Here is an 18,187-nt window from a genome sequence, read left to right on the forward strand (position 1 = left end):
GGACAGCTCAAGCGCTGTACGAACTGATGTAGTACTGATATGCGGTCAGCAACATTTATGAGCGTGAACTTCGGATGGTATGCCAACGTACCGTCAAAACCGACTCATCTTCGCCACCGTCAGTCGGCAAATACACGTATAGGATCAGTGCATGTTCATGACAAAAGCCTGCTCCGTGTCAGTTGGTTGAAATGCACACAAATCGCGTGGGCGTGTACTCACAAGCAATGACCCTCCCACCTAGCCTTCCAACACTCATGACCTTCCCCCAATCCTTGCCATCTATCCGCACTGAGGCCCAGCCTTCCTCGCTGCGGCCGTCTGCACTACCCAGCAGCTTCATACGCGTACTCGGGTGTTCTGCAATGCCGATGTCGCCGTTGGCCACCTGACCAGGGTCCAGTTCTGGATTTGCGAGATCGGTCCACACAGAGGATATGTTCATTGCATCAGTCTTGATGCTGATCCTGAGGCAGCCGTGCATGTTGGCAGCCATTTCTAGTCTTGTCCTGCTCGCCGCAGTACCTGCGCTTGTCCTGGTCCCTGCCAGGGCTAGCTTTGTGAATCTGTCACTAATGCTCTTAAGCTGCATCAGCGGAGGCAGGATGATGTGGACGTCCGGTTCGCGCGTCTGCGGTTCGTGGAGACCAGACACAGTATCGGGGGCCAGCACCCTGACGGGCACCTCTTGGGTGATGATGGTCTCTCTATTTCCGCCAAACTGGTCGTCAAACATTGTATCGTCATCGCGGTTTCCACCCGTGGGGAAGCCAGAGTACGAATTGCTGGACGAGCTCGTGGAGATGGTAAGGGCAAGCAATGGTATGTTGTCCTTCTTTGTAAGGCGTATCTGAGCCGACGTGGCGTTCAACGCAGACTTGAGAGCGCGATTGAGCGGACCAAGTGGTACTTCGAGATTGATGATATTGTTGGCGGCGGATTGGACGGCATACGTATCAAAGATGGTATCCTTCTCACGGTTAGGTCGAGCGAGCGGAAAGCGTGGATGGGCTTACAATGGAGAGCACACTGCGGATAATTAACATGTGCCTTCACAAGGGTATCACAGCATGGTAACTCACGCCCACACCTGTGTGCCTTGCTCCGGTATGATGGTGAAGCATACCTGGTCGTCGCTGAGCTTGAGCCATGCGAGCGGACCTAATGAATTGAGGGATGCCGTAAGTTCTGGAGCAGTTAGCTTGACCAATACTTCTTCTGTCGCATACTTACTCGTGAAGGTATGGATATTATGTATCTGTGCCTTAAAGCGCATCGTGGCGGCATTGGAATCGAGACGCGTCGACGCGTGCAACAAACGGAAATGCGGGGGCGCACGAGCCAACCCCGCCCACGTTCTTTCTCTTTCGACGGGATGTGCATTCACCACATTACAGAATACGCAAAATTCCACTTGCCCCGCTAATGCCTTACTACCTGGATATTATATGTAGAGCTATCTACTCTCCGCCTCAAGCCATACTGCGCTCCTAGGCGAGCTCATCTCTCCTATCCCCACGGTACTACTCCTTACATCTGGCACTACCACAACACACTCCCCATACGTCAGGAAGTCCGTTTCACAATTCAGAGGCTCTTCTTCTCCTGTTCCATCCTTCTTCTTGTCATCTTCGCTCTTAGGTGCGATTCTTGCGTGGATATCCACGTTGGGAAGTAGCGCCGTGCCAGGTCTCAAAGGTATCAGCATAATGGAGAACTTTTGCGTCTCGTCCTCCTTGGCTGTAAAGTGAGCGCGTCGCTGGCCGGCAACGAGCCAAGTATCAGGACTCGCTTCTAGCGTGTAGATAAAGTCAATACTGTCGTCAGGGTTCGAGAGGTTGGCGGCTGATAGAAGGCTGCTTTGGGTGCACCAGCGGCGGGTGTGTTTGATGCTGAGTTCGGCCATGAGAGGTTGGCCCACCACGGCGATTCTTGAGCCGTGTGACGATGGATTTTGTTCTGATACTAGCGATAACGATGCTGTGTGCAGGATATGCGTTTGTGGTATAGATACGGTGATGGTCATGCGCCGAGGCGGGTAGGGAGAAGGTGGAGTAGCACCGGAGATGGGCGGTTCAGAACCCACTGTCTTTGCCAGAAGGATTGATCTGTGACTCTACAGAAAGGTTAGCAGCATTCGATATCAAACAGTCTTCCAATGATTTACCTGGTACCACTTCTGCAGCCAACTGCGAGTGTCGTCTCGAACCGTCTGCGGTAGACTTTCGATGCATTCTTCCCAGCCCATCTCGTCATACGGTCCCATATCAACCTGCTGCAACAGTGCGATCCTTTCGAATTGAGGAGGCAAGATCCGGTGCCTAAACCGGTCCGTAAATGTGCTGATCAACAGGCGTGCCAAGCGATGGACCGGGCCGTTCTCTACAGCATGCCCGAACAGTGCGCGTACTCGCTCTAAGACCTCCTCATCCAGACAACGGTATTCAACGGAGAGGGCAAGACTTCCGTTGTTCGCAACCTGGCTCTTTCTACGTCCGCCAGCCTCAACACCCTTCTTGGTAACTTTGTATGTGACAGCAACAGGCTGTTTCGGAAAGACCTGGAAAGGACCCTTTGGTCTCTTTGGTGCACTGACGTCGTATTCGCCTGAGCCTTCCAGCGATACATCCGTGATCTCCAGCGGTACCTGGCTCGCAGTCTTGATGTTGAACTTAGAGTACAGAGAAGCGTTCTTGAAGTGATCGTGAACGTTGACATCTAGAGGTAGCTCAACTGGTATCGTGAAAGACGAGTAGTATTGAAATTGGCCGTTTTCAGTGAAGTAGTCAATCTCCAACTTTACCGTAAGATCAGGTAGCAGTGTCTCGGTCTCGTAAGGAATCTGGAAGGTCACGGTGGTATTCGCGGCGATTTCTCCAGTGCGTATGACTCCTGGATTGGGCTTCTCCATGATCTGAACATTCCCTGACGTCGTGATTGCGTTGGCTGTGCGCAGTCGCAGGCCAGCTGATGCGGCCTTCAGACGTATCTCGGTCCGTTGTATTGTGTTCCAACCGCTTGAGCACGTGATCTCGATATACCTGGGCTTGTCGATGTGTATAAAATGAGATAGATAAAGCCGTGCTTCGAAGGCTTCCTTGGGTGGGAAACATAGGACGCGATTCTTCTTCGCAGACTTGAGTGAACTGGCGGAGACGGAAGTGATGATACCCAGTGGAGTTGTCGCTTCGGCCTTGGTAAACGGCTCATGCACAAATGCAATCCGCTTCGTTTGCAAGATGACCTTGTCGACGATATATGCGCCTGTGGTATTGATCTAGCAAGGTTAGCAGGAGGCAAGTGAACAAAAGATCAGTACTCACATTTGAGCTCAGCCATGTTCGGCAAATACCGTTCTTGACCTGCGCAGCTTCTGTACTTTCCAACCAAATATCCTTGCCTTGCGCCGTGGCATCTACGAGGCGAACCCTTGCTTGGTCGAACTCGATCTCATCTTCTAAGAGATGCCTAAATTGAATTCGCAATTGGAAACCATCTTTGTCATCGAAATGGCGTACGTAAGGTTCCACTGCAATATCGTTGAAGTACTTCGCCATCTGAACATTGACATCATAGGGTAGCTGCTGCGAGTACTCGACCAACTCTGAGAAAATGCCAGAAGTGTTGACTTGGTCGTCATTGAGCCAATCGTGTGGGATTGGAGAACGCTCCGCTAAATTTCCCCCCATCTTGTGAATACGGATCGCTCGCTTGCTCGCAGCCGACTTAGCCAGCACGTCCAATAGTGTTCGTACGAATTCGTCTTTGCGGTTCAGCTTCTTCAGGCAGTGGGCGTACATCTTGAGCATGGTTGTTTCGACGGTGTTCCACCTAGATTCCCCAAACGTCGAAGCCATGCGTCCGAAATACATGGCAGCGGCCGCAACATCGCCGAGTTCGCTAGACTGTGTTAGTAGGAAGCTGGGCGCAGGCGTATGGGGGAACATACAACCGCAAGGCAGCTAGATCGCCAAGAACGCTTTCACTAGCCTTAGTTTGACCTGCTGCCATGTAGTGTTTCACGATCAGGTCGCTTAGAGTCTTGGATTTTGTAAGCTGCTGTTCTGAGGTGCGGAAGGGATGGAGGTTACCTCATAGAATTGACGAAATTTATCGATGCCTGACATAGCATTCCTAAGTGTGGGTGCGGATACACCAGCGACGGACTCTTGAGCGATCACATTATCAGGTGAAGGTTCTTCTTCGTCTGAGCTGTCTTTTTCATTCGAGTCGACTTTATCGTCATCTAGGTCGACATCGTTGAATTCTTCTTTCGGTTCTAGTGTTGGCAGAACAGAAGTCCATCCAACAGTCCAGCCCAGTGTCTTTCCTACATGTTCCAATATGCGCCTCTGAATAGCCAGCAATTGTGCCCTAGTACCAGCGAGTTCTTGCTGACCGTTCTTAACCTGCGGCAAGCTGCTTTCCTGTTGAGGCGTAGATCGATCCTGGTACTGTCCATTCTCGAATATCGTCTGCGCGCTTGCGGGAGCTTGCGCATATGGAACATCTACAGACTGGGGTCTACCATTATTGAGCGATGACGATCGCGACGGATGGATCATGGACTTCGGCTCCGACAACGAGATCTTCTGCTCTTTCGCGTTCTTGCCAAATGGCAAGGTCTTGCTGGAAGAACCAGTGCCCGCATCGCCGAAGTATTTTGTGAATGGGAGCGAAGACGTAGTCGTCTCCCGTAGAATCTGATCCAACGCAGAGAAAGTCCATGACCGGACAATGTTGTCCAGAAATTGCTCTGGAAAGGGTGATTCATGAGCTTTCGCTCTACTCCATTGTCAGTCCCCTATTTTAGCAATTGGAAGGGACCTACATACCCATTCAATAGATCGCTTCGCAACAAGCGTCCAGCAAATGTGATGAAATTCAGGGCTCGTGAACAAAGTTCGGCTAGAGAAAACAAATCTTCAGAATCAACAGACAAGCTTCCCGACTTGATACCGACATTACTATCGTCCACGGACCGTTGGAGTCCATCTGCGTTGAGGCGCGGCTGTAGTTTGGTTGCTAAATCAGATCGCGCCGATTGGGAGTTACCTAAACGCAATAGCAGAGACATCTGACGTGCGAAGATGTATGTCCGGAAGTCAAACACTGAGATATTGTTAGAAAGTATCTGACCTCGATAGTCTTTCTTGTTTGCATTGATCGGCGAATCGTCGTGGAATTGGGGCTGCTGTCCGTTCTCGTTGTCGAGCTCTTTTCTTGAGTAGTCTAGTAGTGCTGAAGCCTGTTCAAACAGGTCCTTGGAGTAGTCGCTAATAACGCCACCCTGAGCAGTGCTACCTTCCGTCGCCTGCTCGCGGATCACGGTATCAAGTCCAACTGACAGTTCATCGTAGCCAAGTAGTGCATCCTCTACCAAGCCTACACTTTCGAAGCCTCTCGCAAGACCCTCTTTCAATATAAAAAAGGTGCAAAAGTTCCAACCTGGAAGCGAGCGCTGGGAGTCCTTTTCTCGGATATCGTCCTCGTATTGCCCGACACGTTGGTCAAAGGATCGGAGTATCAACTGTTTAAATTTGACGATAACGTCAGTCCACGCTCTTTCCTGCTCCTGTGGACCTTCGGTGACTGGTGGGCTTGTCACAGGTGCCTGAGGGAGCATATGAGGTGGAACGGAATCCTTTTGCAGCCGTACCTGAGCGACCCTCTCCGGAGCGGACTTTGAAGCAGTGTCGAAGTCCGCACGTAATTTCTCCAGGAGAGTAGTGGTTCCTTTGGTGAATCGAGAAGCAAGGTTGCTCTTTTCCTTCTCGCCGCTGGCGGTACTTGCCGAACCACGAGGCTGACTTGCTGCCGGAGTGTCCGGCAGGACCACGTGGATGATCATCCACTCAAAAGCGTCATGATTTTCTTGCTTACTTGCGGAAGAGCTACTTTGTGATGGCGGCGTATGTGTCTTTACCCATTCCCTAACTTGCTTCCGTGCAGTAGTCTTGTAAGTGTCAGAATCATCGCATCGTAGAATGTACACCTTCAAGTATGGAGTTTGGCGCAGACCGGGAATTTGATGACGGCGCTCTTTGGAAGCTCCTTTACCATGATCTGTAGTGGTCGATGTTGGCGTAGATGCAGCTATCTCTGCCTGTGACGCGGTGTCGGCGCTTGGCACGAGATCTACGTGCAACGAATCAATCGACCGCAATGGACGGGTTGGTGCTTTCCAGTGGAGATTCCTCAGGGGTAGACGTGAGACGAGCTGCTCCCGAACCAGCGAAAAAAGGCCTGACGGATCGTGGTACTCGACTGCGGAAATATCAGTATGTCGTGAGACCAAAATAAAGTCATCTGTCGTACCCGTGACCTTAGAGCTGGAAAGCCCATCCATCATCGCAGTTTCGGATTGCTTCTGCTTATAAGCAACATCTGGGGCACCCACAGCTGGCGCACCATTTCCAGGGGTGTTCATCAACCGCGCTCACCAAAGAGATTAAGCGGGTCCTGTATTTCGATAGTTTGAGGAAGTCTGTCTAACTTGGCGTGTGTTGCTTGTGTTCGCACGATTCCTCGAGTGTCGACTTCGAGCGCTAAGACCGCGCTAAGGCCACGCTTACTCGAATCATAACCCAGTCACGTGCTGAGAGTGGGGCTTCGGCAGCCAGACGTGCCAGACTCTAACCCGCCAATCAGGCCCGAATCATTCCGGGCTTCTGTTAGCGCAGCGCGAGGCTTATGCTTACAACTGTGTTTGAGTGTCCGAACTCATGTTTGACCTCGATTCCGGTGGTCTCCACAGGTCTAAGTTCTCCGCAGGGGAAGCTCGGCTAGGCATTATACACAGCTAAGATCACATCAAGGTCCAGATTCAGTGTCTGATTACCGAGGACGATGGGTGGCTACAAAACGAGAGATGTCTTGAAATGTATTGGCAACTTGTCTACCCATCGTACATTCACAGATCTCTCCAGCAAGATCGGGGTCCTTGCAAAATTCTGTTCTTTGTTTCAATCGACAGAATTCGAATCGTGAGACAGATCAGCCCAGCAAAGGTCTCGACATGCCAGGCGCCACCGTCGCTATAATGACGAAGATTCTTGTGGACATTACGGTAGAGCCAATCAGCAGGAAGCTCGTCTTGCTAAACCAAGTGACCCTTCCGAGGTTAATCCTTTTGCATGTATGTGATTGTCGACGTGAATCGTGGTCTTCGAAATCGCGCGTGGGAGCACAGGTAAATGGACCGATACTTCCTATGGGGACAAGACACGATGTCATATCTCTCTAGGATGCACCGCAACCGAATACAAAATGAGTATCCCAGCCATAGTATGTTGGATGTTTTATGCGCGAAAGTTGCCGTAAAGGTGCTAGCGGTGCGCTCCTGCCCCGCACTGACCACGCTTGTTCTGGGCGCCGGTGAACGATCGTCACAGGGCTGTCTTTGTCGAAAACAGCGCGGTTCTTGCGAACTATTACCTATCTCGTAACTGTATCCAATGAGCTTCGACAACTCATCTCGCGACTCGAAAATGCCTCGCGAGGTGCCTCCTGGTGGTTGGTGGCACCACGCATTGTCGCGTTTTACGCCTTGTGGAATCTTGTGGGCTCGCATTGCTCGTATTGCCATTTACGCGTCAGGAGGTCAAGCAGTCCGCAACTTCAGCGTTTCCAGTCTTCTTCTTTGACCTGTTCGATGGCTTGTAATGCGTACACAGCCTTTGCACAATCTATGTTTTGTAAAGACTATCTACCGAATGTCTGCAGCTAACTGTGTGAGCCTTACATCGTATCTGAATGCTATATAGCTTGTTGCTGCTTGAAAATTGTCAGCGCACAAGCAGAGCTTCGTTGTACCAAGCTTGATTGTTGCATCCGCCATTGCACGACCCTATACTGCGATTAAGAAAAGTCTCATCAACTCTCCAAGATGGGCATGGGAGATTACTGTGAGTTCCCTATGGATGCATTTTCTCAGAGCTAACGCATCCAGCACCGGGGAGCATTTGGTATTACGCGCCAACTAAAGCTGCCCCTATCGTCTTCATAATCCTTTTCTTCATCTCAGGCATCATTCACGCTTGGCAGACGATCAAGCACGGGTCCTGGCGGACGACTGTCCTACTTCCATGGGCAGCAGCAGTGATGATAGCCGGATTCATCATTCGTGAGCTTGGGGCGTATCATACGGACAATCTCACGTATCTCATCGCCTCCACTGTACTCATCATGTCCGGTCCGCCCGTCTATGCGCTCATAAACTACTTCATCCTATCCCGGATCCTATACTACATCCCATATCTCGCACCAATGCACCCAGGACGCGTCGCCACCACGTTTGTCGGCCTCGATGCTGTCTGTGAGATACTCATCGGACAAGGCGCATGGCGGATGGCGAACTCATCCATGACAGCGAAACAGCGCAAACTAGGAGCGAACCTCGTTACGGCATCACTGTCCCTCCAAGTAGCGCTGTTTGGCTCTTTCGGCATCCTCGCTGCGCAGTTCCACATGCGCGCCAACAAAGCAAAGTTGCTCTCACGAGACCTTCGAATCGTACTATACGTCCTATACGTATCCGCTACCATCGTCACAATTCGCTGCATATACCGTCTGGTCGAATACACTGAGGGCTGGGACAGTACCATATACAAGAACGAGATTTTCTTCTGGATCTTCGAAGCCGTCATCATGTTCTGCAACACGACTCTCTTAAATGTCTTCCACCCAGGCAAGCGTTTGCCTCGCTCGAACTCCGTATTCCTTGACAGAGATGGCATAACAGAACGCCGTGGACCAGGATGGGCCGACGACCGACCCTGGATTGTGACACTCTTTGATCCGTTCGATATTTGGGGTTTGTTTACCGGACGTGACGAGAAGACGCAGTTTTGGGACATGAGCGATGAAGAATTGGCGCGCCTACGAGCCGAAAAGAAGAGTAACAAGAGGAATGTACTCGCCGGTGCAGTTGACCCGTTCCATCTCTGGGGTTCGAGAGGATATATCGGGAAGCATCTTACGGGTAAGAAAGCGGGCGCAAAGCCACGAGGCACGCAAATGACAGAATCGCCGGCAAAGTCGACTGTATAACTTCACGGCGGGGCGGGGCGGATGTGAGCTATCTGGTTCAGAAGGAATGCTTTGAAGGCTGGCTATGCTGAACAGCCATGGGGTCCGGTGTTCCTTCGGTTATTCGGTCGCGACTGCCTACCTGCACGCTCTCAGCACTGGCTGCTCATTAACACCCTATGTTCTTTCCACTTTCTTAATGTACCTTCGCGGCCGCTTAGTGCTACTTTGCTTTAGAGTATCAATACAGCTACTTCTACCTCACCAAAGCATCATTATTATCCAATCGTTAACTTCAATACAATGAAATTTCTCAAAGCAACTTGGTTCAGCGTGGGCATCGCCTTAGGCTCGGGGTTAACGCTGTTGATGCAGCTGGCGGAGGCTTATATACGTTCAAAGGTTGTAAGTTCGTGGCGACATCACAGCAACGGCAAACTCATATATGTGCTCTAGATCGAGGAACCCTATGCATTCGATGATGTTTCCGACGAGGATAGCGACGTTGACGGTCGTCCGAGCAAGAAAACCCCTGTGCCCGATTCGCCCCCCGAACCCGACGACAGGGTTTCTATAGAGTACGCACACGATGAGACTGGTCCTACAGCTTACCTTCTGCGCGCTATGGGCTTGCCCCAGCACGAATGGGCTCAAGCGTTTCAGCGAAAAAACCTAGACAGCTCAACCCAGCCTGACAACAAGGTCACGCCGGAAGATTCCATCACCGCCACTGTTACCGAGGCGGCAGGCGATCGTGAGCAAACAGACAACAATCAACAACAAGCAGAGCCCGCCAAAGCACAAGATCCAGCTACGACAGATCAAGGCGATGCTGTTGTGGATGATGACGCTGCACACTGTAATACACTGTTTGATCTGGCGAACATGGACGTTTGCAAGACAGAGCACGGAGTAGATGGTAAGTCAAAGCCTTCCATCTACATCCATTCTACAATTCAGTGACGTTCCACCTCAACCAACAGATGCTAATGGGATGAAACTTTCTGCTCGAACAGGGATCCCAAATAAAGATAAGTGCAGGGCACCAGTCCGGCCAACGTCTCCAATGCCAATGGTTGATCCACTTCCACCAACGAAGTTGAACAAAGGGGGAGTAAAAGTCCTGATCCGAACAATACACCCGGCCGATCGCACGCTCTCGTCTCCAAAAGCCTTATCTTGCCAAGTAGACGGGAGCGCAAGTATGACGGACAAAGTTGTCGTCACCCTGGCGTCCGCAAGCTCGAATCAAGCGGGTGCTTCGGAATTAGGCACCGAGAATACTCGGGCTTCCACGACAACTCCGCCTGCTCCCACAGCTCAGCCAGCCCCTGCTGGGCACAGACATAGACGGATCAGTGAACCAATCATAAGACAGCGGGCAGGTACTGACGGATCAAAGGCACTGGGACTCAGTCATGACCAGAGGTGGACAAAGGGGTGGGCCTTGCCGGGAGGGGCTCAAACTGAAGGGCTTGCACGGCGGCAAGAGACGGAGGATTGATGGACCCTCATTATGGCCTGGGCGGCTTGGCTGGCGTGCATGTAAGAGCTCTAGACGGATGTGCGGGTATATGAACAACAGCAAGGCTTGGGCGTGGTTTCGCGCATGGCAGGGTAAGACGCCCTTCTCAAGTTCGTTTGGTACTAGGATAGCAGCGCCGTCTCTGGCTCTGTTCATACATCTTGAGATTGCATTGCACCAATCTCTTCTTGCCCACAGGGTGTGAATGATCACCAGTTGGATCGCCGAATGTATTTGTGCTTGTGGTTGGATTTCCATGCAAATTGTGACTCTACTTCCCCCTTCGAACCCACAGCACCAACTTCCAAGAATGCTCAACGTCGGAACCTGCAAGCCAATCCTTGAAGTGATTATCTACCGCCTTCAGACCTTTCCGACCGCCGCTCCTCTGTCCCCTAAACGCCTCACAAACGTCTCTTCCTGATCAGCTTGGGCATTGGACAATTCTGCGGATCCATAAGCATGCTTTGAAATACTGAAGAGCCAAGCGGAAACGAGGCATCTGGTAGCAACATTAGTCCTGTCAAACACCGAAGCATGTTTTGCAGTATTCTTGAATATGCGCTCGTGAATATTTCATGAGATGCTTTCTCTTCCAACCTGACCCAATGAATTCCTTTTGTAGCAATGCGTGCAGAGCTGACTACACCGCATAAGGCACTGCTCAAGACAGGACCAAGTGTGTTACGCGAATTTGGAGTGACTTCGCAGCTTTTGCCTTACATGTTGTGCTGCCCGTACCACGTGCGAAGAAATCGGTGTATGGAATATATTGCATCAAAATGTAGCCGAACCCGCTCAAGATTTCCATGACCATGCACATAACACTGACGCCCCAACACCGTGCTAAATGCAATGCATAATTCGTATCTATTTCGAAGGAAGTGCGAACAGTTGCGGTTGCATGTTTATCTTGCAGAGACGTGCGACGCAGCCGGAGAGTTGGAGGAGTGTTTGAACGCCTTCGAGGATGCGCATGTGAGTGAAGCCGATTTCCTACGCATAATTAGACCTGTTAAATGGTACCCGCCGGTTCACGTACCTTGATAAACTCCAACTTCGCGTGTTCGCTCAGGCTATCGATCGTTTTTGTGACCTTGAACATGGTGCTGATGATGTCGTGACAGCTATATCCCAGATCCCAGAGCTCCTTCAATGTTGTGAGAGCATCGTCTACCCTGCACTCGTGGCATGCCTTGATCATAGCCTGGACTTTGATTGGATGCGGGCTATCCACCACCTTGAAGACGTTGTCCCCATTTACGAACCCAAAACCAGCGTTCGTCGATTGCAGGTTGTTTATAGCTTGCCGCATGTCGCCTTCGGCTGAGAAGACAAGAGCAGCAACGCCATCGTCCGAGAATTCCACGTTCTCTGCCTCGATGACCTGCATAAGCCGGTGCACGATTTGGGCATCGGTAAGGCGGGCGTATCGCAGGATGGCGCAGCGGGATTGCAGAGGCTCGATGATCTTGTTCGACTGATTGCAAGCGAAAGCGAATCGAGTGGTGCTGCTGTAAATCTCCATCGTCCGTCGCAGCGCCTGTTGTGCTCCGCTCGTCATGCTGTCCGCCTCGTCCAGGATGACCAACTTCTGCCTGCCTGGAGGTAGGGTCACCTTCTTCTGCGCAAAACCCTTTATTCTGTTTCTTACAACGTCGATACCGCGCTCGTCGGAAGCATTGAGCTCGAGCACGGCTTCTTTGTATGCATCACCGAGCATCTGACGCGCGAGGCAGAGGATCGAAGTCGTCTTTCCGATACCAGGCATTCCCGATATAATGACGTGCGGCATGTTTCCATCCTTTGCAATGATTTTGAGGCGCTCGATTGTCTCTGTATTGCCGACGACATCGTCGAGGAACACAGGTCGGTATTTCTCCACCCTGCACCGTCTCAGCTTGCTTCTGATAGTAAATGCAAAGTGTGAACTTACCATGGCAGCTCGTAGTTAGCACCTCCTTGTGCGTTGGGATTGGCCTTGATGCCATTGCTGGCGGCCGCCTTGGAGGACTCTGCTTTCGCCATGATGATGAGTTGTCGCCGCGGGACGACGCGTAAATCGATTCGAGCGCGTTCTATGCCGCGCTAGGCCTTTCTGGGCGACCACACACGTGCCCCGAGTTTGCCGTGTGAGCCTCCAGATGTCTACGAAGGGACGTTCCAACGACCCAGTGAGCTGGAGTCTGCTGCATAGCGTCTTTCGACCTCGCTCTGTCTGCCCTCCAACCTCAGTCCAATGTGCTCCTTACAACGCTCTCCTCTAATTTCGCGCACGTATTCACAGCCTCGCCTCTCAGCCCACTACACGGAGATCTCAATCTGAGGCCTGGAGCGTGTGCAGCTCATTTACCAGCTCCTGGAAAACGGCGTGCCAGGCAGGACATTTGCCTTTTGCCCTCCTCACTCGCACGTAAAGACTTAGCACGGGCTGCTGGCGCCTCGTACTGGGTACGAATAGGGCGTAACTCCGTGCAGACAAAGACGAAATTCGGGCTACATCAACTCGCCTAGGCAACGCTGACTGAATGGCCTGGCGACTTGGGGAGGCGCAATGGTGCGGTCATGCCGTTACACACCAAGAAAGCACAGAAAAGGACGAAGATGTCTCTTTGTGCTTTCTGTCTGTGCCTGATCACGTCGCGGATGAAGCACAAGTGCCCAGCGCTGATACGTAACGAGCGCAGAAATGCTGACAAGTGAGCACCTGTTTATAACTGTAACCAGATGCGATTGCTTCTGCGACCGGAGATGCACAATTGTGTAGCGCCATCGGGGCGGTAAAGCGGATCGATTTGGATTATTGGGACATGTCTTTGCAGTCGTCACAGCCCAAGTCGAAAACACGAGCACCGCCACGCGCCACGCAAGCCTGCTCGCACCGAACACAAAGCTCGTTGGTTATGGCGGCCTGCCCAGGGTCAAATCCACCGGCGCCAATGTTATGGTCGGCAGGCGTAGTCAGTGCCGCTGCATCCCGGCCTCGAAACCAAACTGATCTGGATTAACGCGTCATCGCTATTTTCGCCTCAGCCTTCCCATAAGACCTGGGCAGGTTGCGTGTACACGAGCGCTTTTACTCGCCTCATCTATCCGTGGCTGCTCCTGCCTGCTCTTCGATAGTTGCTCGTTACGTTTGTCTGCGCCGTTTGGGTTGTGCACATCGTTTCTGGCCCCTTGTCGCAGGTACGCTGCATCCCGGTACGCGCGTTGCACATCGGTCCCCACTGCAAGCCTCTAACTCTTCGAGCGTCAGGTCGATCTCGCCGTGCCCCTTCCGGCAGCATTGTATATACGAGGCAGTCGCTCACACACCCATCCTACCACAGCTCGACAATGAAGGGCTCAACGCTGGCGCTGGCCGCGCAGCTGGTGACGTCGGCATCGGCCTTCACGCTTGTGCAACGCGAAGTAAGCGCCTCTTGGCTTCCCCATACCTTTTCCTTGAGCCTCCCGCACCCGTCTTGGCAACAGCCTCAAAGAGCACCAGGATGCGCGCATGGGACTTGACTTTACCATGTGTGCGCAAGAGAGGCTGACTGTTGCAGAACCCAAAAGTGGTCAAATTCGACATCAATCGCCGCAATGTAAACCCTCTCGAACACGATCGGTTACGTAGGCGCGATACCGTCCAAGTGACGCTGGACAACCTCGAGACGCTCTACTTCATGAACGCCAGTTTAGGGACACCCGAACAAAACTTCCGCCTCCACATTGACACAGGCAGCAGCGATCTCTGGGTCAATGCTGCCAACTCCCGCCTATGCTCAAACATCGGCCAGCCTTGCTCCGTAGCGGGCACCTATAACGCAAATGACTCGTCATCATACAACTACGTGAACAGTGTTTTCAACATTTCGTACGTAGACGGATCGGGCGCATCGGGCGACTATGCTACAGACACGTTCAAACTGAGCAACCCGGACTTGACAGTTGAGGACCTGCAATTCGGAATCGGATATACATCGAGCTCTCCGGAGGGCATCTTGGGCATCGGCTACCGGGTCAACGAGGTCCAAGTTAACCGTGCAGGCTTGGACCCCTACTCGAATCTGCCTCAGAAGCTGGTCGATGATAAGACGATCAACACCAACGCCTACTCGCTTTGGCTCAATGACTTGGATGCGTCGACTGGCAGCATCCTCTTCGGCGGCGTCGATACAGACAAGTTCAACGGAACTCTCAGCACGCTCCCGATCATCGCTGAATCAGACACATACGCCGAATTCATCATTGCATTGACTGCTATGGGCGAGGACGGCGACAAGGGTTCCATATTCGAGAACGAGAGTGTGGCAGTGCTTCTCGACTCCGGATCGTCTCTCATGTATCTGCCTGACAACGTCGCCACAGCGTTGTACAGTAAGTACAATGCGGAGTATGACTCTTCACAGGGCGCTGCTATCTGCGACTGTGATCTCGCGAACCAGGACGGATCGATTGATTTCACCTTCTCATCCGACGGTCCCACTATCTCGGTTCCTCTCAACGAGCTTGTACTGGTCATGGGTTACCAGCGGGGCGAGCCTATTTGTATCCTGGGAATTGGTCCATCCGGTGACTCGATCTCAGTCCTTGGCGACACCTTCTTGCGATCGGCCTACGTCGTCTACGATCTCGAGAACAACCAAATAGGGCTTGCACAGACTGTTTTCAACGCCACGGCCTCCAATGTAAAAGAGATTGAATCTGGATCAGACGGGGTACGTCCTACAACAGCCCTACCCCATTTCCCTCATTCATTTGAAGTAAGACTGACCTTGCACTAGATACCCAGCGCTACATCAGTCCCCAACGCTATCTCCTCTCTGAGTGTACAAGGCGGCGGTGGCCGCATTGGCGGTCCCTCAGTCACAGGCTCAATTGGCGGTAGCAACCCGGAATCAAGTGGTTTCGGATCTCCCGCCGCGACTCCAATGCCATGGCACGCTGCTGGTGCCGCGCTCGCCGGCGCTGGGCTCATGATGGGCTTCAATGGATTTTGAGCCTAACCTTGTACAACTATATTTCCTTGAATATTTAACGACACGATCTAGATCGCAATTTGCATAAGCCGGTGTTAAAAGGCTTGGAGACATTGGGCATTCGGAAATCATATTACCATGATACATTGGCTTGTTAGGCCTCTTATGGGTGCATTTTAGTTACATAGCTTTTACTGTTGCATATTGTATAGCGTAAATGTACACGCTTTTGGAAGGAATTAGCACATAATGTCTCGCTGGAGGCATAAGACGCTGCATGTGATGTCATTGAATGTGATACATGTTGTTACTGAGCTCTGCATCCTGTCCGGATCGGCTCCTTGGTAAAGGCAGCACAACCACAAAATCTTGTCCTTTTCACTTCTTGTGGAAACGCGATTGAGGCATCCCGCAGCACAGGGATGCTTTCAGCATAACACTTCCAAAACAGTTCTCTGCCACCTCTCTAGCGCTCATGCCATACCGTGCCACATCAGCTTGCCTTTCTAGCTCTTAGCTCTTCCACCATCACTGATGATGACGACGCCCACTACGTACGCTACCCATCATTGTCAGCCCCGCTATCATGTCATGAGATCTGACACCTGCCAGCCCGATGTTCGTGGAACGGAAGTACAGCCTCGTCGTACCGATTAATCATTGGTGGATGGAACATGTTTCACAGTCTCGCCGGCAACGAGCACCGTCTTAACGCAGCGTGCCACCCACGAGGGTTGCCGTGGGTACCTGCATGGAATCAACGATTCGTGGTTTCGTCCGCATCAGAATTTCCATAAGGACGTCGCTTTGCCTCGCATGGAATCTGGTTCAGGGTCTCATAGGAGGATGGAGGGTTCAATTGGCTTTGTTATGACCCCGCACACAGCTTCGCCCAGATCCTAGTGCAACAACCACCCGCATTGCAGGGCCCTTGTATTCTAGAGGGGTAAGTACGTCTCCACACGATCCGGTCGCTTGGAGTCCACTCGATGTTGTCTTCCGACCAGCTCTGCCATGTGGACGAGACTGCCGAATAAGGCACCCTCTGTGCTTCACGCAAACCTGAACCCTCGAATATTCAGCAAGTTCCACTGTCAAGCCAACGCTCTTGTACACTGCTGCAGCCTGAATAGGTCGGCTACTTATAGGACAATACCAGCCCTATACGGGTAGCAGCGTAGTTCGACGCCAATGCAAGTAACCGTGGTAGCTCGTTGCGGAGGAAGCTGCAAGGACTTGCACCTGCGAGACGTCATTCAATATCGCCCTCGCAGTTTCCCTCGTGATGGCTTTTCGGTAGGACTACATATATTGTTTCTTCTTCACTTTTACTTGTGTCCTTGTTAACCCTACCAACGCGCAGCACCATCAACCGCGACCGCCTAATTCCGCCCACACTGCACCCTCTTGTCTAGTCCAAATCGAAACGCCTGATCACGAAGGCCATATAGCAGCGAGACCTCTGCAGCCGAAAACATGAAGTCAATCTTCGTGCTCGCAATTCTTGCGAGTGGTGCCCTTGCTCAATTTGACCAGAGCTCGAAGCCTTTCCGCCTCTTCCTGAAGTCGGACAATGCCACTTTAGATGGCCAGAGTATGTCTTCTTCATAAAATCTTCCCCTCTTATTTACAGGCCGTCTGACATTTCACAGCCCTGGGAGCCTGTCACCAAGGCGCTGCAATCGAAGGACTCTGCCCCAGCGGAAACACCCACGCAAACAACTCCACTTCCTACGACACCTTCTACCAGCAGACGCAAGCCGAACCCACAGTCCCAGGCGCCGATGGAGACCCCTACGGACCGATTGTCTGGAACCTCACCGTCAACGGCGGCGACATCGTTCCCTCGTACCTACAATTCAGTTACGATTTCCTCAGCGACGTCTCGAATCCGACCTTCTTCCCTGGCAACGAATCCTACACATCCGTATCATTTACAAGCGCAGGATGCATGTACCTCGCGAGATACCTCGATGACACGGTGACTCCACCACAGCGGCTGGACACGCCGCAGAAGGTAGAGAACTGGTACATCTGTTTGACGCGTTGGAGTTACCTTTATTACACGTTGAATTGGAAGATCGGCGTCGAGGGTGTGCCGCAGAATCCCACGTGTCAGAAGGTGACGGTGTATCGGGAGTTTGTGTAGCGGATGGCTATGGTGGATCTACACGGTAAGGTCACCGGAAATGTCTTGAGGGACACAAAACGATCGTGGGAAACGACCTAAATAGCTTAATGTATATTGTCATTGAAATCACAAAATGCAGTTATCTGGATGCTGGGAGATAGATACTCGAGACCATGCCTAATAAGAGAAATTTACATGCAGGCGAGTGCAGATAGGCTAGGATTTGCCGGTAAAGATCTCACCCGCCATCGATTTGGTCATCACGCCATCGTACTCCTTGCAGTACCTTGAACTCTGGACATTACACCTCACTTCAACCTACATCCCTGACGATGCGCCATCTACCATGGTACTCGACCGCGGAACGATTCCGCACGCTACAGTGCCTGCGTCGCGTGATTCCCGCTCTTCCAAGGTTGTTGCGACAGAGCTGTCTTGTACGGATGGATTACTTCGCACACGCACCGAACTATAATCCAGGTCCCGATGGGAATCGGACCGCATAGAACCGGATGGCTAGATGTTTCCATTCCGTTC

General features: G+C 51.9%; 6 protein-coding genes across 6 annotated transcripts; 4 read left to right on the forward strand and 2 right to left on the reverse strand.

The window, feature by feature from the left end:
• Positions 1-7: 7 nt before the first annotated feature.
• N0V89_009992 (uncharacterized protein) lies at positions 8-6,430 on the reverse strand (the record flags this gene model as incomplete). Its single annotated transcript, XM_056218737.1, has 13 exons — positions 8-34; positions 92-168; positions 223-970; positions 1,017-1,029; positions 1,083-1,188; positions 1,234-1,264; positions 1,535-2,116; positions 2,168-3,277; positions 3,324-3,900; positions 3,950-4,041; positions 4,092-4,785; positions 4,836-6,267; positions 6,319-6,430. The coding sequence occupies 13 exons, from the start codon at positions 6,428-6,430 to the stop codon at positions 8-10; spliced, it is 5,601 nt and encodes a 1,866-aa protein (XP_056068002.1).
• A 1,458-nt stretch (positions 6,431-7,888) lies between these two features.
• On the forward strand, positions 7,889-9,051 carry N0V89_009993 (uncharacterized protein; the record flags this gene model as incomplete). Its single annotated transcript, XM_056218738.1, has 2 exons — positions 7,889-7,907; positions 7,952-9,051. 2 exons carry the CDS (start codon positions 7,889-7,891, stop codon positions 9,049-9,051), a joined length of 1,119 nt encoding a protein of 372 aa, XP_056068003.1.
• A 77-nt stretch (positions 9,052-9,128) lies between these two features.
• N0V89_009994 (uncharacterized protein) lies at positions 9,129-9,993 on the forward strand (the record flags this gene model as incomplete). The annotated part of the gene is made up of 3 exons (XM_056218739.1): positions 9,129-9,133; positions 9,380-9,386; positions 9,487-9,993. The coding sequence occupies 3 exons, from the start codon at positions 9,129-9,131 to the stop codon at positions 9,991-9,993; spliced, it is 519 nt and encodes a 172-aa protein (XP_056068004.1).
• Positions 9,994-11,425: 1,432 nt separating this feature from the next.
• RFC4 (replication factor C subunit 4) lies at positions 11,426-12,583 on the reverse strand (the record flags this gene model as incomplete). The annotated part of the gene is made up of 3 exons (XM_056218740.1): positions 11,426-11,551; positions 11,598-12,441; positions 12,492-12,583. The coding sequence occupies 3 exons, from the start codon at positions 12,581-12,583 to the stop codon at positions 11,426-11,428; spliced, it is 1,062 nt and encodes a 353-aa protein (XP_056068005.1).
• A 1,308-nt stretch (positions 12,584-13,891) lies between these two features.
• Positions 13,892-15,540, forward strand: N0V89_009996 (uncharacterized protein; the record flags this gene model as incomplete). The annotated part of the gene is made up of 3 exons (XM_056218741.1): positions 13,892-13,966; positions 14,104-15,258; positions 15,325-15,540. 3 exons carry the CDS (start codon positions 13,892-13,894, stop codon positions 15,538-15,540), a joined length of 1,446 nt encoding a protein of 481 aa, XP_056068006.1.
• Positions 15,541-16,995: 1,455 nt separating this feature from the next.
• Positions 16,996-17,668, forward strand: N0V89_009997 (uncharacterized protein; the record flags this gene model as incomplete). Its single annotated transcript, XM_056218742.1, has 2 exons — positions 16,996-17,113; positions 17,172-17,668. The coding sequence occupies 2 exons, from the start codon at positions 16,996-16,998 to the stop codon at positions 17,666-17,668; spliced, it is 615 nt and encodes a 204-aa protein (XP_056068007.1).
• Between the last annotated feature and the right edge of the window lie 519 nt (positions 17,669-18,187).

This window comes from Didymosphaeria variabile (assembly GCF_027946475.1).
Source record: "Didymosphaeria variabile strain IMI 356815 chromosome Unknown scaffold_7, whole genome shotgun sequence".
In the NCBI taxonomy this organism is placed as follows: domain Eukaryota; kingdom Fungi; phylum Ascomycota; class Dothideomycetes; order Pleosporales; family Didymosphaeriaceae; genus Didymosphaeria; species Didymosphaeria variabile.